This window comes from Saccopteryx leptura, chromosome 3 (assembly GCF_036850995.1).
Source record: "Saccopteryx leptura isolate mSacLep1 chromosome 3, mSacLep1_pri_phased_curated, whole genome shotgun sequence".
NCBI lineage: Eukaryota > Metazoa > Chordata > Mammalia > Chiroptera > Emballonuridae > Saccopteryx > Saccopteryx leptura.
Genome location: NC_089505.1, coordinates 214,665,113 through 214,686,206, shown reverse-complemented (window position 1 = coordinate 214,686,206; position 21,094 = coordinate 214,665,113). Strand labels below are relative to the sequence as shown.

Below are 21,094 nucleotides of genomic sequence, written 5' to 3'. Positions count from 1 at the left end.
AAAAGAATGGTGCTGCATTTATGTCCTTCACTTGTGTTGCCTCAATTTGATTTGCCATCATGATGGCATGATTGTGAACAGTTCTTGCCGACAGAGGCATGTCTTTTATTCATTTGATTATCTTGTCTTTATCTGAAAAGTCATGAAAAAGTTCATTGGCAACATCAAGCATGAATGTTTTGGCATACTCCCCATCTGTGAATGGCTTTCCGTTTCTCACAATTGCTAAAGCACCAGCAAAGCTAGCCGAATTCCAGTCACCTTGTTGGGTCCAAACACGGAGTTGCTGCTGACTAGCTTGCACTCTGCACAGTAGCTCTTGACATGCTTTCCTCCTGCTGTCTCCTGCTGGATATTTCGATGCAAATGTAGTATGGCGTGTGACGAAGTGCCGCTTTATATTTGACCGTTTCATTGATGCAATTTATCATTGCATATTAGACACACTGCAGAACCTGCTGTCTCCACAAAGGTGAATTCCTCTGTCCATTCCTGCTGAAAAGTACGATACTCCTCATCATTTTTTCTTTTAGCCATCTTCTTCATCAAAAGGGTTTCTGCAATTAGCTAGCTGACTATTTGATTAAAAGGAGGGAAGTTTACTTCCTGACCTCACCACAAACTGTGGACATTGTGCATTATCCAATAAAAATTTGGTGTTGTCCCGGAGGTCAGCTGTGATTGGCTCCAACCACCCGCAACCATGAACATGAGTGGTAGGAAATGAATGGATTGTAATACATGAGAATGTTTTATATTTTTAACATTATTATTCTTTTTTATTAAAGATTTGTCTGTAAGCCAGATGCAGCCATCAAAAGAGCCAAATCTGGCTTGAAAGCCATAGGTTCCCGACCCCTGCAATAGATGATAGTACCACACCCCTAATTGTGATGATAAAAAATGTCTTAGGTAAGAGGAGGGTCCAAGATGACAGCTGAACTTGCCCCCTCACACACACACATTAAATATACATTCACATATAGAACAACATCTCCTCAGACACAACTGAGGGGTGATTGAACAGATTTTACACAATAAACAAAAAAGAAAAACTGCTTGTAGAGATGTGAGGAACTACAGGAGGTCTCTGGGATCTGTGGGGTCTCTCAAGGATCAGAGGTACCGGTGAGCACCACTGTTTACATTCCCCCTCAACCGACATAATGCAAGTGAACCATATCCAGGTGCTCTGCTGATGTACAAGGCTCCCAGCTACCTTCCCAGAGCCTGTTCTTACCTGAACAGTGAAGGCTCCTGTGTGCCCATGCACACTGGGCTGCATGGCCCAGAGCCCACTTCAGCCCCAGCCAGCTGGACCAAAAGGGTACCACCACATACTCACACATACTGGGATGTGCCATTCGACGTCCACTGGGCCCCACCAGCAGGCACCCCAGGTGCCACACACACATGCCCTGCCCCAGTTCCAACCAGCCTGCCAGAACCACCCAGCACACAGTCTACACAGATCACTTGTACACAAATCAATTTTTTCAAGATTTGTTGAGATTTCTATTCGTCTAGTTCATAGAGACAAGCATAGAAAGTGAAACAAAATGAGAAGACTGAGGCATATTTTCCAAATGAAGAAGCAATTTAAGAAAAACAGAAAAAGACCCTAAGAAAATAAAGATAATTTGCCTGATAACAAAAGAGTAGTCATAAGGGTTCTCACCAAACTTGAGAGTAGAATAGAACTCAGTGAGAACTTTAGCAAAATGTTAGAAAATGTAATAAAGAACTAATTAGGTCATCGTTGGTAGTGGCAGTGGCTTTTTGCACCAGCCAAGTGGCTGCAGGAGTGCAGAGTGTGGCCCGCAGTTCATGCTGAGGCAACCAGGCACCTGCAGGTGAGGGGGACCTGCCAAGGGAATGCTGCTAGTAGAAGCTAAGAGCAAGACAGCAGTACAGGACGCTGGCTTCTGGGGAGTGGGGCTGGGCAGAGCAATTTCTCACTGTCAGCCAGCAGCACCAGGAAGAAGGCTTCATCCTCTGCGGGAAGCTTGGCACATGCTCTGTGGATCCAAGCTTTGTTCAAAGCAGCACCTCATCAAGCAGTAGCTGTGCCCAGGCCTCAGAGGACTCCATTTCAGCAAGAGCTCTACTACCCTTTGGGAGACTGCATTTGGGACCTGTACCTCAGATGGGAAGCAGAAGGGCAAAACCTAACTAACACAAGGAGGATCTTGGTCTCTGCAGCATAGTTTTGTGACATCCATAGAGCATTCTGGTTTCTTCTCTTAGGGTGGGGGCCTGTTTCCTCTCCCCTGGTAGAGGGGTGGAGCCTGGAGGACCATAGAAAGGGCAGACACCTCTTGCATGGAATCAAGAATGCTTGACACCCACATCTTCATAGCTGTAACTGGGGTTCAAGGAATTCCCTGCAGCAAGAGACAAGGGGTTGCCTCAGCATCTCCTCATAAACCACAAGGATCCCGATTACTCCAGACTGTACTGTTGCAAGCTACCAAAGAGAGGGACCCCCATTGCTGCAGCCAGCAACCCCAATGGACTGGAAGGCTGGAATAGACTGACCTACCCCTTGCCAGGCTTGTAGCAGGAGAGGCAGAGCATCTGTGGCTTAGCTCACGGAGACTCAATGAAGCAGGGACCCAAGTTGCTCAGGGACAAGGGAGCTACTCCTGTCCATGTACCTTCTCTTTGCCTTAAGAGAAGGTGTGGCCTGGGACTCCTGCCACTGTCCACTTTGCAGTACATGCCCTTGTGCCCTTTGCATCAAGGGTCAGAACAAGCAGACTATAATGACACCGCGCTTTGAAACATAAAGTGCTCCATGTTGGTATGGTGCCTCTCTGTGGCCTTCCTGTTGATGTTCATCATGTCGCTGCTCTTGTCCTGATCCCATCACAGCATGGACACCCTGCCCTACTTGGACTTGGGAGCTTTGGGGGAGCACCGACCAGGTGACTATGGTGCCTGTTTATGCTGGCCTGCAGAGCCTCAGCAAAGAGGGGCTCACTGGCAAGAGCTGTGTCTGCCACCGATGCATGGGCAAGGTCAGTGCCTTTGGTTTGACAGCCACTTTGAAAGCAACATTTCTGCTGTCTGGGTTCCAGAGAACATGGGTCTGCTCCCTGATGTCTAAAGATGGTGGATGATGTTGCAGCCTCAGTTCAAGTGGCACAGCCAACAAGGTGCTATAGAAGCTGTTCCAGATAGTCCCAAGGAAGGACCCCTACTGTTTCTGGGACCTCCAACAGAGCCAGTGCTGTGTCGTGGTGCCTGTCAGATGTGGAGGGGCACAACTTCATGAGAATGAATCGGATGCCAACTGGGGGCTTTCAGCAAGATGTTGGCAGCATAGCCAACCACCATTTCATTTACTCTGAGAGTTCTAAGAATCTGTCATCCAACGTCAGCTTTCTGTTGGTGATTTCAAGGCTAGTACCTTCTGTGGATAACCAGCACCCTGTCCACAGGGCAGAGCCAATTTCCCATGCCTCAGTGAAGTCCTTTCATCTAGTAGATAAAAAAGATCCAGATCTACAACCCAGCCTTCAAGTACATCCATGACAGCTGGACATAGCATTATCTGCCTTACCCTTCTACAGGGATGCTGGATGTTGGTCCTTTTTGCCCTGCATGCATGTGACAAGGTGAACGTTTACGGTTCCGGGGGCTAACAGCCAGAGAAATTGGCACCAGTACTGGAAGAACAACCAGCCTGCCGATGAAATCCAGAAGACTGGTATGCAGGATGCCGATGTCGAGACCCACATCATCCACATGCTGGCCGAGACCAGTGAGACGAAGCTCTACATGAGGCAATTGAGAAAAAACTGGCCATAAGCCATGACTCTTTCAGCCTGGCAACGGGTGAGGGAGTGAATTCATTGTTCAGACTTGGGCCAGCACCCCGGGAAGTGGCCTCAGCCTGAGCGGACACAGCCCTGGGCACCTGTGAGCTGTCTCCAGGCAACACTGACCAAAGCAGGCATGGTCTAGACCAATCGTGCTGCAGCTAGAGAAGCGCCAGCTGTTTCCTGGCAATCCAGGACTATGATGCTCACTCAACCAATCATGGAACCCAAATCCTTTAGTCAATTTCCGGCTCTGGGCCCCTTCTGCTCCAATCAATGGACTTCTGAGATGAACCTGCATTTTCTCCATCCTCACACCTGTATGCCTTAGTGTAAGATTTTGTTGCCTGCTTTTTGAGGCGTGGAGGTGGCTTCTGGCCTCGAAGAGCTTTACTCAGGCTCGGTAGAAGCTGTGACAGTCACTTGTGGTCCTGAACCTGTCAGGAAAACCGAGAAGGAAACAAAGGGGAAGGTCAGAGCCCTAGCGGCCCAGCTTTGCCTCTCCAAGGACCCTTGTGGCCTCGGGATGGTCAAGGGGAAGTCCAGGTTGTTTCCAGGGAGTGTACTTTCACCCCAAAGGAAAAGCCAGAGACCTCCAAACTGCTCCAGGCATCCGAGAGAATTTTGGACTACACATTTCCTTTATCAGTTAAGCCGAGGTAGGAGATTGCTGTCAGCAAAGAACTGCAGTGAGAATCCAGAGGGCACGTGGGTCCCTTTTTCCTCCCTTCTCCCCCTTCCCACCTTTGGCCACCCTATGGAATGGCCTTTCTGACCAGGTCATTAGTGTCTCACCAGAAAACTAATTGTGTTCACCCCTTGCTTGGGGGAAGAATTCACCTACGGCCTAACTCCGGAACATAGGTGTAAGAACTGAGGAGGGCACAAGGAAGCCCCCTCACATCAAGTGTAAGGTGTTTCTCATTCAAGTGTATTCTTGGCCGCTACTATTCGTTACAACCTTTACTGACCTCCTTAGGCCCTTGTGGGCCTACTCACCAGCCCACTTGCCCTGGAAAAACAAAACCAAAACTTGCCCTGGGATTGATTGGGATGCTGCTGCTTCTCTCTCTTTCTTTCTCTTTCTCTCTCTCACACACAAACACATAAGTCTGTGCTGGCTCATGAGAGAGGGAGCAACACGTGGGAAAAAAGGCTGGAGATGGGGAGTGTGGGGCAAACACGTGTTTTACAAGTGCAGAGGAAGATTAAGGTTGGTTGAGGCCCCAGGTGTAGAAGAAAATATCAGACCCCTTAAAAAAGGAGAAACAGAGAAAATAAAAATGCATGTTAACCGTATTTTTTAATAAATAAAAAATATTATGCACTCTTTTTTTTATTTATTAAATTTAATGCAGTGACATTGATAAATCAGGGTACATATGTTGAGAGAAAACATCTCTAGATTATTTTGACATTTGATTGTGCTGTATACCCCTCCCCCAAAGTTAAATTGTCTTCTGTCACCTTCTATCTGGTTTTCTTTGTGCCCCTCCCCTCCCCCAAACCCTCTCTCCTTCTTCACCCCATTCCCCCTCCCCCCACCCTATGCACTCTTTTTTTTTTTTTTTTTTAAATAAATTTTTATTAATGGTAATGGGATGACATTAATAAATCAGGGTACATATATTCAAAGAAAACATGTCTAGGTTATTTTGTCATTAAATTATGTTGCATACCCCTCTCTATGCACTCTTAATGTAAAAATTGCACAAATGAAACCAAACTTGGTGTCATTAGAAAAAAGTGTAAAGTTTGGGTTTTGCAGGGCCCTTCAGAAGTCGGGGCTCAGAGCGTGTGACTGGTGCACCAGCCATTATTAAATCTGCCTCTGTGTGTTAGGCTTGCTCACTTCATATTTTGCCTGATTGGTGCATGAGCACAGGGCAGCGCCATGTGTGTATAGTTTATGCAAGGCTGTGAATGCTTGCCCTCAGCATGGCAGATTGCAAATTGCAGATTGCCTGCTGCCTTTAGGAGGGGCCATTGTTTGTCGGGGAGGGGGTCCCTCCCAAAACCCCTGCTCCTGTTTTTGGCTTGTGAGTCTGGACAGAGAGAAGGAAGCGGTTTTCCCTGACTGCTCTTCTGCCGTTGCAAGACTAATAAATGGTATGGCCCATCATTTTCTGGCTCCACAGTTCCTTACTGTCTGCCCAAATCCACTGTAAACCTGCATGGCCATGGCATCAGGCCTTACAGGGAACCCAGCCACCTGGTACATGCACCTTCTTCCTTCACACATCACCCCAAAGAGGAGTAGGAAATCTCTTGCTTGAAGGGTGGAATTTGCTTTGGGCTTGTAATTTATAGTTAACCTGAAGTTACCAAGTATGGTTGACCGACAAAGAGTCTTTAAAATATCTAAGCTGGCTATAGAAATAGGCAGAAGGGCCCTGGCCAGTTGGCTCAGTGGTAGAGTGTCGGCCTGGTGTGCAGGAGTCCCAGGTTCGATTCCCGGCCAGGGCATACAGGAGAAGCACCCATCTGCTTCTCCACCCCTCCCCCTCACCTTCCACTCTGTCTCTCTCTTCCCCTCCCACAGCCAAGGCTCCATTGGAGCAAAGTTGGCCCAGGCGCTGAGGATGGCTCCATGGCCTCTGCCTCAGGCACTAGAATGGCCCTGGTTGCAATAAAGCATCGCCCCCTGGTGGGCATGCCGGGTGGATCCTGGTCTGGCGCATGCGGGAGTCTGTCTGACTGCCTCCCAGTTTCCAACTTCAGAAAAATACAAAAAAAAAAAAAATAGCCAGAAGCCTAGTTGAGGAGTAGATGTGCCCTTCTATGTGTGCCTCCCTCCCTCCTCCATACTCACATCCTGCCTTCATGTTCTAACTTTCCATTTCCAGTACTGTACTGGAATGGGCTGGGTAGTTAACAACCAGGTATCACAATTGGAAGCTACTTGCATGACTGAATACAGCTAAGTCCCTATGTACCTACTGATGGTATTCTCACTCTTGAAGGTTAAGGAAGTTTAGGAGGGGAAAAACTTCTTCTGCAAAGCATCCAAACCACTAAAAGGATCCCCTTCTTAACAGAGACAACATACCACCTGTCAGATAATGGCAGGAGATTGAAATGCTGCCTTGTAACAAGTCTTATGTTCGGACTTTGGAACACCAAGTCCTGTGGGGTCAGAACGCTGCCCAGGCAAGCACTGATAAGATTGTTTAAAGGAAGCAGCTGATCCCTATAGCCATTTCCTGCAATACTGAAAGGTTTTAGTTAATCATTCTTCTTTGCACCTGAACCCATGTTCTGCTAATTTACTTGATGAGTAAAGAAACAAATAAATATGATGGGGCTGCAGAGATCTGGGAGTCCCCTGTACCCATCTTTTCTTTATGTTGTGTCTTGTGTGCTTTTTCTTAAGTCCTGCAGCACCTTCCTCTTGCACACACCCATTGCTGAGCTGGTTTCAGCAAACCACCTATTTTCTTAGTGAGTTGGTACCACCAAGCAGCCTCCTGGCCATTGGTGTAGTTCCTGCAGCTGGCTGCGGAAGCAGTAACCAGGTGGATTTTAGAGAAGGGTTGGGCAGGGCAGCAGGCACCCCCAAAGGTAATAGAGTGAGAATTTAGCTTCAATCTGGTCTTTCCTAATTCCAAAGATTGGTGGAAGAAAGAATGGGGGTAGATTTGGGGGGGCCTTTGATGGATTGCGTCTCAGGGCCCTTCCCTACCCATTTAGAGACCCAAGGCACCACCCATTCTTGCCACTCTCAATTCAATGCTTACTGAAGTGGTCATTTTGAGTGTTTAGAAGATGAAAACAACAATACAATTATGCCAAACATTATTGGACAAAATAATTTCTTGTTTTGTTCAAAACATTAGTACACCCCCATTCTGGAAGAGGTAGGCCTGGCATTCAGCCCAGATCTCCTTTTCTGCAAGTTTTTATTTCTATTTTCTATTGAATTTATTGGAATGACATTGGTGACTACAATTACACAGGTTTCAGATGTACAATTCTATCATACATCACCTGTATTGTATGTTTAGTTAAGCAGACTTTCAAAAATTTCATTGTTTCAAAAGCACTAAAAAAAGAAGCAATAAGAGCTAAGAAAATACAATACTGAAGTGAAAAATAAAACACAAAGAATCATCCGGCCTGACCAGGCAGTGGCACAGTTCGAAACCCTGAGGTCACCAGCTTGAGCGCAGGCTCATCTGGCTTAAGCAAATAAGCTCAAGAGCTTGGACTCAAGGTCGCTAGCACCAGCAAGGGGTTACTCTGTCTGCTGAAGGCCCGCAGTCAAGGCACATATGAGAAAGCAATCAATGAACTAAGGTGTCGCAACGAAAAACTGATGATGCTTCTCATCTCTCTCCGTTCCTGTCTGTCCCTATCTATCCCTCTCTCTGACTCTCTGTCCCTGTAAAACAAACAAACAAACAAAACCCTCACAATCATCCACACACCCTCCGTACAGCCTTCCTCGGCTAGAGAGGCACCCAGAGGTGCTCCCCTCTGCGCAGGCCCACGCGCTGCTGCCGCTGGGGGCGGGGTTGGCGCGCGGGGCGGGGCTGGGCGGGGCTGGCCTGGAGACTTGGGCTCCCTGCTTCTGGAACGTGTTGCGGTGTTCCTCCCGTGGGAATGGGCTTGGGGACCGCAGCCTGGGCTCGCCCCGGGGCTGGCCTCCACGACAGGAGAGCTGTGCAGCAGAAGCCGAAGACCCTGGCCAAGGTGCGGTCTCCCGGCTTGAGTGCGCAGCAGGCCCGCCTCTTGCTGCCCTGCCTGTATTTGGTGGGCTTCCTGGTGAGTGCGGTCGCGGGCAGCCCAGGTTACCGGGGTTTTTCCTAGAAGTCCAGGAGCGGTGGTGGGGCTGCGAGTGGCACCTGCTGTGAGACCTCAGCGCAGAGACTTTGTTTCCAGATCATACCTTTTAACCCTATAAAGCAGTGGTCCCAACCTTTTTTGGGCCATGTACCGGTTTAATGTCAGAAAATATTTTCACTGACTGGCCTTTAGGGTGGGACAGATAAATGTATCACGTGACCGAGACAAGCGTCAAGAGTGAGTTTTAGACTGATGTAACAGGAAATCTGGTCATTTTTTGTAAGAATAAAAAATCATTCAGACTTAAATATAAGTAAAACAGAAATATGTAAGTTATTTATTCTTTCTCTGTGGACTGGTACCAAATGGCCCACGGACCAGTACCGGTTCGTGGCCCCGGGGTTGGGGACCACTGCTATAAAGCACTGATCAGGTCCCTTTCCTAAATGCAGGAAGAAACTGTTGCTTTGTCAAGAAATACAGGTCATCCCTACCTCCTTTCCTACTTCATTACCCATACAAATTGTTTTTTCTTTGTTGTTGTTTGTTTTTTGAGGAACTAATAGTAGCACATCCTCTTTTAGCATTAAAGAGCAATTATTACAAAGAAGCTAAAGTTAACGTGCATTCTAGGTCAGGGTGGTCCACACATTTACAGACAGCGGCTGCTCTAGAACATTGTATTTGGATCCTTGATCACTTGAACCTGATGAGTATCATAGAACAGACTACAATTGTGATGTCGTATGTGTTCAAAGTTTTAGATGGTGGTTTTATTAGGAAAATCAGTTTGTAATAAGGTCACCACTTTAAAAAAACATTTAGACTGTTGTTTCTAATTTGAGTGCATCAGTGTTTTGTTATTTAGGATTTGTTTGGTGTCAGCATGGTTGTCCCTTTATTGAGCCTTCACATCAAGTCTCTTGGAGCGAGCCCAACAGTTGCTGGCATAGTAGGTGAGTGATTAATTAATACTGCACATGTTCATAGCAGTGAATTTTAAGTCCCCTGAACTAAGTACCTGAAAACATATCAGTCTTATAGCTAAATACTACACAAAGGCAATTGAAAATGCAATAGAATGAGTTTCTGAAATATTTAAAAATATTACCCTAGAACGAATGTGATTAGTCTTTTCGTAGACTACCCACGTTCTGAGAAGTTTTGAGATTTCTTGTTATCCTCATGCCTCATATCAGCAGTGCTGTTGCAAGTGCTTATTTAGCCTCTCCCAGGAGTGAGCTGCCTACAGGAACCTGTCACCTAATGTGAGAGACCAAAGACATGTAATCTACAGAAATCGATACTGTAAAGGAAGGGGATTTGGCTTAAGCCTTCACAGATTGGTTGCACTCTTCCCACACCACCTTGGAAGGCAGTAAGGTATTTCTACCTGTGTAGCATAAAATCTCCATCTAGGACTCACTGATTTACCAAAGAGATGGGAACTAGCAGGGCTTAGGGCTGTGGTGCTAATTAATGAAAAATTCAGACTTGATAATTCATAAGCTGGATAAGCAGATGTTTTGGGACAGTTTTGTGCATAATATCTGGTAAGTCCTGGTCCATGCCATGATTTGTATTTGCTCAAAATTGTACTTAGAATTACATATTGGACCATCCAGCAGCATTAAGATTTTTATGAAGAGCAGAAGAGACATGTGATATAATAGAGGTCAAAGCACTCTATAAAACTCTGTAAGTTCTTTATAAAACTAAAGCATTTTGAGAAAACTGTGAAATATCATATTAGAGACATGTGAAAATGTGAAAAATTTAAGACTTAGTACAATTTCCCTAGAGTTCACTGTGTACTCTCTATAGTCTTTTCTGTTGAAACTACACACTCATCACATAGTGGAAAGGCTATCTTTCTAGGTCCCTAAGAGCAACATTTGCATTTTTGTCTCTCTTCCGCTTAACTTTATTTTGAAGACCTTTTATTAACAATTACATTACTTATACATTTTTCAATTGAAAAAAAAAGTATGAGGTAATTTCATTTTTAGAAATTATCTGTTTTTTCCCCTAAGATTTTTCTGTTAATTACTATGTAGTTTTTACTCCCTTTAATCCTGTTTTGTGATAGGTCTAGCTGATTTTACTGATGTTGTTCCTGTTTCTTGCAGGCTCCTCCTATGGCATTTTGCAGCTCTTTTCTAGTCCATTGGTGGTAAGTTGTCATCTATCTGGCATACTCATGTGCTCTGAGTGCCAGCCAGCATGGCTGTGGTAAAACGGAACTGGAGGTTAACCAGAGTAGAGGTGCAGATGATTGTGGTATCTACTGTTATTATATCAAAAAGTTTTCCTCAGTCACCTCTTTTCTCATTTGGCATCTTAGTTGCCATTGACTTATAAGAGTCAGATGGCATCTTCTGAAAAGAACACATTGAATCAGAACAAGAGTCCACTTTTTAAACTGTACCATGTCCTTCTATGATTCCCTGCTAATTTTTGACTTGGATAAAGAATGTTTATTATCAGGTTTATCCTTCATTTTAATTACTTGACAATAGTCAAAATTCATTTATGCTTCTAGGATTCTGTTTGAAGTTGTACATGTTGGACTACATGGCTTATTAATTATGAAACTAAAGTGTATGGACAGAAGGAGCCATTCGTAGTGGTTGATTATATATCAAGAGCATGAGGACGAAAGACCTACAGCTGGGTTTGCAATTCCCACTTCTGCCCACTTAGTTGTTTGAAATTCAGAATTCTTAACTGACTCTCCCCTTCTCTCTCCTTTCTGAATTCTGCTATGCCACTCTGGTCTTTGACCTCAGTGTCTACTGGTCTGGGCACTTCAGAGAAAACAGTCAGTTTATTCCCATGGAGTGATCAGCCATGACCTTGGTCTAAATTGCTGTACTGTGCTTCCCAAGAAAGGCTTGCACGTTAAATATGTTTTAAAAAAGAAAAGAAATTCAGTCAGATTTTGTAATGAATTCTTTTTTTTTTTTTTAATTTTTTTTTTTTGTACTTTTCTGAAGTTGGAAACAGGGAGGCAGTCAGACACTCCCGCATGTGCCCGACCAGGATCCATCCGGCATGTCCACCAGGGGGCAATGCTCTGCCCACCTGGGGCTTCGCTCTGCTGCAACCAGAGCCATTCCAGTGCCTGAGCCATCCTCAGCACCCAGGCCAACCCTGCTCCAATGGAGCCCTGGCTGCGGGAGGGGAAGAGAGAAACAGAGAGGAAGGAGAGGGGGAGGGGTGGAGAAGCAGATGGGCGCTTCTCCTGTGTGCCCTGGCCGGGAATCAAACCCGGGATTTCTGCACGCCAGGCCGACGCTCTACCACTGAGCCAACCGGCCAGGGCTATGTAATGAATTCTTAGGTAACTAAATAGCTACTCCATGGTTTATCTTTTTTTAAGTCTTTCCTAGATTAAATTTGTGTAACACTAATAATTTTATTTTCAAAGTAATTATCTCTCTTTATTATACAGAAGGAAATTTAGACTTACAAACTAAATAATTTGACAAAGACACCTCATCTCAGTATCCAGAATCTAAGTCACCTGTCATTACCTTAAAGATCTAAAACATTAAATCAATAATGACTATCAGATTGCACAGGAGCCTGATGCACTTACTTGTAGGACACCATGACATATTTCATATTCTTCCCTCTGAAAGAAGAATTTACAGAAGCTAAGTAAACAGCTTTTCTCTTTTATTTGGAAATTCACTACCAAAATAGTTGCTATGTGTATCTATATTAGATCAGTTAAGTCAGAGAGTATTTTAATCAGTCAAGTGTCTTTCTCCTACTAGACTCTAACATTCCTTAGAATAAAGACCAGGCTTTGTCACCAGTAGTAATCAGAGCACCTAGCACATAGTAGCATTTTATGAATGTATTTTTATTGCCAGCTGTTGCCTGTCCGTCTTTTTCAAATAATCCTTTATCCTCATATTTGGGTTTACAAAGCACATTTTATTTACCTAGTAGCTGTAATTTAATAACCTCCTTAGAAATCATACAGGTGAAATACCAAGCAAACATTTTCTTTTCAATTAATGCTTTTACAAATACTTTAATGGTAAGTTTTATTAAAATATTACTCTTAAAAATAAATCTTTATGAAGAAAATATATGCTGTCAGATTTGGCTATTTTAATATTATCAGTTTTAATAAAAATGACTAGTGTTTGCTAACTACTTATTATGTGTCAGACCCTTTTCTGAGCCCTTTATTTCATTCAGTCTTCATAACAACATCTCTGGTGGTGTGTATCTTTAATGACTGATTTTATAGAGAGCATGTAGCAAGTACTGAGGGGGGAAATGAATCTTTGACGCAGATATTGTTATTATTACAGTTTTACAGATAGAGAAACAGGCCTAGAGATATGCTGCCATGTGTAATTATGTCAACTAATATATCTGTGGCATGAGGAATGTTCAGAGTTCAGAGTTTAACCCAGATAGCCTAGCTCAGGGCCCAGGCTGTACCTACCAGATTATATCACTCACTGCCCTGTGAACACAAGGAAATATCCAGGTAGAAATAACATGGGGGATTTCTAAAGTCCATTGAAATGAAAACTAAGGAAAAGGATTGATGCTATTTATATAGGGCTGAAAGTGTTTTGGAAGATTTACCCTCAAATATTTTATAAAGGAATTTTATAATTATTTATATCCTATGTAAGAGATGTTTGGGATCTTTAAGAAAAAGAAAAACACATGAAAATGGAAAAGGGGCACAAACAGCAGTAGTTGGCTTTTGCAAGGCTGAGAGGCAGGCTCAGATGACATGGTTAATTTTTTTTATACTTTTTTTTAGACAATTAATTTTAACAGGGTGACATTAGTCAACTAGAGCACATAGATTTAGGGAATTCATCTCCAGATCATTTTGACATTCGATTGTTATATACCCATCACCCAAAATCAAATTGTCCTCCGTCACCCTTCATTTGGTTTTCTTTAAGCCCCTCCCATCCCAGCACCCTCTCCCTCTGGTAACCACTGCACTCTTATCTATATCCATAAGTCTCAATTTTGTGACACGGTTAATTTGAGAAAGTGGGGAAAGTCATTAAGTATCACTGAGGAATGAAGAAACAGGATGCTGTACTGACCACTTCTAGCCAGACCAGAAAAACATTGCTGGAGACCCTGTTCTTGACTTCCCTCAGACAGTACTCTATCACTATGATAGCGTTTAGTGGTTCTTATCTAGATAGTTTTTTCAAAAAAGTGTGACTCAGAACATCAGTGTATAAAATGGCTCGGTGTGGAGGTACTGTAGTTGGGCGGGGCTTCTCCGTCAGGCTTTTGTCCATCCACACAGAACAGAGCACTTCAAAAGTTAAGCAGAAAAACATGCAGCTGACCACCAAGGCTGCCCAAAGGGTCTGAGGTGCTGCTGGAGACAGCCTCCTGCGTTGTCCTGCTCAACCTCCTGCACTGTGGGAATGTTCTCAGTAGGAAAGATGGAAGGAGGAAGAGGAGAAGAGTGTTTGCGAGTACCCTACCCCACTTTTAAAAGAACTTTCTCAGAAGCCTCTCCAGTGACTTCTGGTTGCATCATTAAAGGCCACAACTTTTAGCCTACAAGTTGGTTTTATCTAAGCTGTTTCTGTGGAATACTAAAAATAAGTAAAGAATGAGCTAGGAAGGTAGCCCTTTATTCCTGAGGTATCTGAGGTTACACATACAGGCATGCGCGCGCGCGCGCGTGCACACACACACACACACACACACACACACACACCTACCCCTTAGGTACCAAAGAGCACAGAGCAAACCACCACCTTCCTCTGTCCTTTCTTCTTCACTGCCTTCTGCTTAGGTCTTCTCTGTCTCTCAACTTCTCCCTGTGAGCACTCTCTTACATTCTGTGTGCCTCACATTCAGACTTCCATAGAGGGGCACTAGGAGAGCTTAGCTAGTCACTCACCTACCAAGCTTCCCCCTAGGCCACCTTCACTCTGAACCATTTCTGTGGTGTCACCAAGCTCCTTACTTGCAATAAGAGAGGTTCAGAAGGCAGCCATGCTTGGCAGGACTCTGAAGTGTCCCACATATGAGAATTATAACTGGCAGACTTAAATGAAAGACCTGAAACCACAAAACTCATAGAAAAAAAAAATGGGAAAATAAAAACCAGGAAAAAAGGCCCATTATTTTTTGTATATGATACCTAAAGCACAAGCAGTAAAATAAAAAATAAACAAGTGGGACTACATCCAAAAGCCTCTATGCAGCAAAAGAAGCAATCATGAAAATAAAAAGGCAACTCTGGAATGGAAGTAAAATATTTGCAAACCATATATCTGATACAGATCAATATCCAAAAAAAATATAAAGAACTCAAATAACCAAAGAGCAGAAAAATAATCCAATTAAAAAATTGGCAAAATACCTGAATAAAGGTGCCCAACATCACTAATTAGGAAAATGAAAATCAAAACCACAATGAGCTATCATGTCACACCTGATAGAATGGCTGTCACCAAAAACACAAGATAAATAATGATGAGGATATGGAGAAAAAGGAACCTTCAAGCCCTGTTGGTGAAAATAACAGTATGGAGGTTCCTCAAATAATTAAAAATAGAACTAGCATATAATCCAGCAAGTTAATCTACTTTTGGGAATATTTACAAAGGAAATTAAATCACTATGTTGAAGAGGTCCCTGCACCCCTATTTTTAATGCAGCGTTATTTACAGTAGCCAGGATGTGGAAACAACTTGTGTTCATCCAGCCTGACCAGGTAGGTGGTGGTGCAGAGGATAGAATGTCGACATGGGATGCTGAGGACCCAAGTTCAAAACCCCAAGGACGCTGGCTTGAGAGTGGGCTCACCTGGTTGAGTGCAGGGTCGCTGGCTTGAGCAAGGGGTCACTGGCTCTCAGCTGGAGCACCCAATTAAGGCACATATGAGAAAGCAACCAATGAACAAGTAAAGTGCTACAGCTATGAGTTGATGCTTCTCATCTCTCTACTTTCTTGTCTGTCCCTCTCCCTCTTTCTCTCTTGCTTAAAAAAAAGATGAATGGATAAAGAAGATGTGTTTGTATTTATACATACACACACATGTCTGCACACACACACAGTGGAATGCTATTCAGTCATAAAAAGAAGGAAATCCTGCCATTTGTGACAATATAGATGGACCTAAAGGCATTATAGTTAAGTAAAGTAAGACAGAGGAAGACAAGTACTATATGATCTCACATGTATGGTATATGGAATCTTAAAATGATAAACATTCAATTTTGAATGAGATTTTTAACAAAAGGATATCAAATCTGTGGTTAACAGAGGCAAGGGTGAGCAAATTGGATGAAGGTGTTCAAAAGGTACAAACTCCCAGTTATAATTAAGTCTGGGGATGTAATGTATAGCGTGGTGACTATAGTTAACACTGCTGAATGGTACATTTGAAACATGACCTGGCCTGTGGTGGCACAGTGGATAAAGCATCAACCTAGAACACTGAGGTTGCCAGTTCAAAACCCTGGGCTTGACAGGAGTTGATGCTTCTTGCTTGTCCTCCGCCTCTCTCTTACTCTCTCCCTCTCTTCTCTAAAATGAATAAATAAAATCTTAAAACGTAAAAGAGGGGAAAACTTAAAAAAAAAGTTGTTGAGAGTAAATTCTAGAAGTTCTCAGCACAAGGAAAAAGCATTTTTTCCTTCTCTTTATATCCAGATGAGATAATGGGTTAATTAAACTTATTGTGTTAATCATTTGGCAATATATGTAAGTCAAGTCATGCTGTATACCTTAAACTTAAACAGTGCTATATGTCAGTTATATCAGTAAAACAAAGAAAAAGAATGTGGGAAATGTTGCCTTTCAATAGTAATCAAAGAAATTCACATTAGAACAATGAGAAATCATGTTAATCTATTGAATTGACAAAATTAATGATAAAATTCCTGGTTGTCATGACATTAGAGAACAGAAAAACATTAGGGCAAATTTTCAATGACATGAAATGATGTTCAAAATCTATTATTAATTGGAAAAAGTTACAAAATACTGTATTAGTATATTTTGTTAGAAACATTTGTAGATTTGAGGATTGTGAAGTATTTTGATATTTAATTTTTCAGTATTTTCTAGATTTCTAAACTGAAGATACTTACTGAGGAATTGAGATGCATAAAGTGATAATGAAAATGAAAATGAGGCTTTTTTAAAAAATCAAGTGAGAGGCAGGAAGGTGGAGAGACAGACTCTCACATGCGTCCTGACTGGGATCCACCTAGAAACCCCCTTCTGGGGCTGCTGTTCTATGCGTCTGGGCCTCAGCCACTATTTTAGTGGCTGAGGCGAGGCCATGGAGCCATCCTCAGCTCCCAGGTCCAACTTGTTCACATTTGAGCCATGGCTGTGGGAAGGGAAGGGGTGGGGATAGAAGGGGTGTACAAGCAGATTGTTGCTTCTCCTGTGTGCCCTGACCAGGAATTGAACCCAGGACATCACATGCTGGGCCAACACTCTACTACTGAGCCAACCGGTCAGGGCTGAAAATAAGACTTTAAAAAGTATACTTTGCCATTTCTCCAACCATTCTTAGCTCCCAGATTATCACAGATGCTTTCTTTGTTACTTTAGCCTTTGGGGGGGGGGGGTGTAAAGAAAACTGTTATACTTTCCCACTCAACTTGTATAAGACCAGAGAAAATAATTTACTGAATAATGGTATAATAGAATTGAGCATGTAATGATCTTAGCCCAAATTTCCTGCTGTTTTCCACTGGATTGTATTGGGGGAGGGGCATTTTCTTGGTGATTATTTTATAGTGAGTCAAAGGACTCATTGTGTTTCCTTTCTCAGGGATGCTGGAGTGATGTGGTTGGAAGACGATTTTCCTTGCTGCTTTGCATTCTTTTCAGTGCCCTGGGTTATCTTATTCTTGGAGCATCTACCAATTTGTTTCTGTTTGCCCTCGCCAGAGTCCCTGTTGGTGAGTTCTTGCTGCTCTGTGTTTTCCTTCAAAATAAGTCACTTATAGGTATAGAGAAAGGCTGGGCCTGCTTATCAGTGCCTCTTTGATTAGAACTTACATACAGAGGGCATTAAGATGATTCAGACTAGAACAGTAATTCCCAACAGCCACGTTTGATTGAGCACTTAGCACCAGTCAGACTTTGCTAAGTTGTCCATAGCTTCAAACCTTGTATGAGACAGAGTGCAAAGCCCTCAGCATCTAGAATTTGTTAAATGTCTTTGACTAGCATTGTGGTTACTATTCTGGCTTCAGTGGGCTTATGGTTTTGAATTTCCTGACTTCAAATTGATCCTGACCGTGGTAGCTTTCCTGCAGCCTTCTGTAAACCTGGCCATCACTTTGTGGGCAGACACTAGGATGATGATGTTGTGATTCATGGCTTAGTTTTGTCTCCAAACTGCTCTTGAGTGTCTCTTCCATTTTTGAAATAGCTTTTATATTATTCATTCATTAAAATACTGCTTGTGAATGCTTGGTGGTGAAGTGGGTAGGTGGTTACTATGGGAACTTTTAATTCCCTCTACCTTTCTTAGTGGTTAGAGCCCTAGAGTTTCTGTGTTTCTTCTTCACCTTACTCATTAGAGCATTGACAGACACTGCTACCTGAATGGGCGAATCTTTTGTGTTCGCCTTTCAAAATCCATGTCATTTATTTGTTGTCATTGTTTATTTAAGAAAATGGTTTATGAAGGTGTTTGCCTTAAATGTGATCAATCATCCTAACAAACCCTGCCACTAACAGGGAATCCAACTGATAGCTATTTTGTGCGCACTTGATGTCACAAGTTGTTTTATGTTCTTGGTTTAGGTGGCAGTGTGTCCTTCTACAGTATAATATTCTCCACTGTTCAGTGGCAAGACTGTTCATAATTAAAAAGAAACAGATGAGAGATAAATAGAACCTGTATTTGTCATGAAATGCGGAGACTTATATGGAGAATTATTATCACTTTGAGTAGTGAGTTTTTTTCATGCTCGCTGACCACTGGGAGTGTTGTTTTTTTTTTCTTTCAAAAAACGATATTAGTTCCAGTTCCAGTTTTATTAACTTAAAATCATGTTTGTTTGATAACCAACTTATGGAAACAAGAAGAACATACATTTGTCTTTTTTTAATGTTGCCTTACACATTTTAAAAATTATTTTTTTTTTTTACTCTGGATGGTCAGGAGGCACAAGGACCTACATGAACGTTCATACTACTCAAAGGGTTATATTAATATGGAATGACCTGCTTTGTGTAATGATATGCAGAGTAGTGCTTTCCTTCAAGGAGATCACTGGAAACCATTGCGCCCCATCATGGTTAGGAGCTGTCAGGCAGACCTGCCAGCAGCATTTATTAGTAGAACCTACTATGTCTTGATCAAAAAAGTAAGCAACTGATGTCACCAGAATTTGCCAGTCTTCATTGATGAGTGTGTTTGTTCTATGTATGGGTGCATACAAGTCACATACATCAGCAGAAGTATGAGAAATATAAAGTTGTTACATACACTTTAATCCCTTATTAAGTATTATCACAGCTCTCAATTTGTTTAGTCAACACTTTCACAAGCTTCTTGCTGGAATAAAATCAGTGGTACTGGTTCAATGACTACTCTGTCATTGTATTTTTACATTTTCACTCATGCACTGTCCTTCCTCCTTGCTCCATTTCTCACCATAGCACCTCTGGCCTTCAAACCGCTGCAGACTGCAAGGACAGGGATATTTGCCTTTTCTTTCCCTTCTCTATTCCTTGTAGTATTACTCTCATGGTCAGGGTCTATGCTGATATACAGTAGGGGTGCAGAAAAATGTTTATTCCCTGAGTTCATGAATAACTAATAATAAATTTCTGTTTAGAACCCACCATGAGTTATACATGGATAGCAGAGAGGACTAGAGACACTGGGATGTTATGACGGGAGGTGGGCAGGCTGAGGATTCAGGAGCTTGATTAGCAGAGACAAGGTGACAAACCAGAATGGTGGGGCTAGACCAGGAGTCCAGTCATGGTGGCATGGAACCTGTTGGCTGGCCTTAGAGGTTCAGAAAAATGGATCAGAACTTCATCAGGGAGAGAGGTAAAGTGCTGGATCACAAGCAATATGTGTTTAATCCTGAAAATGTTACGGAACATGTTTCTTGTCTCCTTGCAGGTATTTTTAAACACACACTGTCCATTTCAAGGGCTCTACTTTCTGATTTGGTTCCAGAGAAGGAACGGCCATTAGTCATTGGACAATTAAACACAGCATCTAGTGTAGGCTTCATCTTGGGGCCCATGGTCGGTGGCTATCTTATTGAACTAGATGGTGGATTTTATCTAACATGCATCCTCTGTTTTTCTGTCTTCATTTTCAATGCTGGTAAGTTGCCATTATATCATGAAAAGATTGTTTGGTTTATTCATTCATACTGACCAGTGCCTATTTTATCTCCTTATAATTTGTTTTTCTTAAAACAGAATAAGACAGACTCCTTATTGAAAAATAAAAGACCATGTTATTCCTGCTGCAGACCTCCCAGCGGGCTCCTGGCATGCTAAAGGATGTGCTTGTCTCACAGCCTGCACAGTGTTGGGCTGGCCCAGCCCCTCCCTCTGCTTCCTCCACATGCTTTAGCTGCACTGGCTACTGGTCCACCTCACATATGCCAGACCTATTCCCACAGGAGGGCATTGTAATTTGTTCTTCTATCTGCAACATTCTTCTCACGTTTCTTTTTTATTTTTTTGAACTATTATAATTTTTATTATAATTTTTATTAATTTTTAATTTATTGTGTTTACATGGATTCAAGTGTCCCACTGAATATAACTCCCTCACCCCCATCCCTGTGTCCCTTTTTATACCCCTTAGCCCCCCTCCCCCTAACTCCCTCCCCTCTTCCCTCTAGGATTTGCTGTCTGGTTACCTGTATCTCTGTGTTATGTATATATAGTTTCACTAATCCCTTCACCCTCTCTGATCCCATCCCCTCATCCCCCTTCCCTTTGTCAGCTGTCCCTCTGCTCTCTGTGACCCCACCTCTGCCTCTATTCTGTTCCTCAGTTCACTTTGTCCATTAGATTCCACATATAAGTGAGATCATATATTTTTCTTTCTCTGCCTGGCTTATTTCAGTTCGCATAATAGTCTCCAGGTCCATCCATGCTGTCACAAAAGGTAAGATTTCCTTTTTCACACCGAGTAGTATTCCATTGTGTGTGTACCACTGCTATTTAATCCACTCGTCCACTGATGGGCTGTTTCCAGATCTTGGCTATTGTAAACAACGCTGCAATAAACATGGGGTGCATATCTTCTTTTGAATCAGTGATTTAGAATTCTTAAAATATATTCGTAAAAGTGGGATAACTGGATCAAAGGCAGTTCCATTTTTAATTTTTTGAGGAACCCCCATACTGTTTTCCACAGTGGCTGCACAAGTCTGCATTCCCACCAGCAGTGCAGGAGGGTTCCCCTTTCTCCACATTCTCACCAGCACTTATTCTGTGTTGTTTTGTTGATG

General features: G+C 42.9%; 1 protein-coding gene and 1 pseudogene across 3 annotated transcripts in view; both read left to right on the top strand.

The window, feature by feature from the left end:
• Positions 1-2,334: 2,334 nt before the first annotated feature.
• LOC136398409 (CMP-N-acetylneuraminate-beta-galactosamide-alpha-2,3-sialyltransferase 2 pseudogene) lies at positions 2,335-3,813 on the top strand (annotated as a pseudogene).
• A 4,552-nt stretch (positions 3,814-8,365) lies between these two features.
• Positions 8,366-21,094, top strand: part of MFSD9 (major facilitator superfamily domain containing 9) — a 28,702-nt gene continuing 15,973 nt past the window's right edge. The window contains exons 1-5 of one of the 3 annotated variants that reach the window (XM_066377508.1): positions 8,366-8,588; positions 9,478-9,565; positions 10,739-10,782; positions 17,422-17,551; positions 19,741-19,950. In XM_066377508.1, the coding sequence (XP_066233605.1) occupies positions 8,427-8,588; positions 9,478-9,565; positions 10,739-10,782; positions 17,422-17,551; positions 19,741-19,950 (634 nt within the window). In that variant the 5' untranslated portion in view covers positions 8,366-8,426. Of the gene's footprint in view, positions 8,589-9,462; positions 9,566-10,738; positions 10,783-17,421; positions 17,552-19,740; positions 19,951-21,094 lie in introns of all 3 variants that reach the window. The other 2 variants (XM_066377510.1, XM_066377511.1) reach the window with 2 other exon arrangements.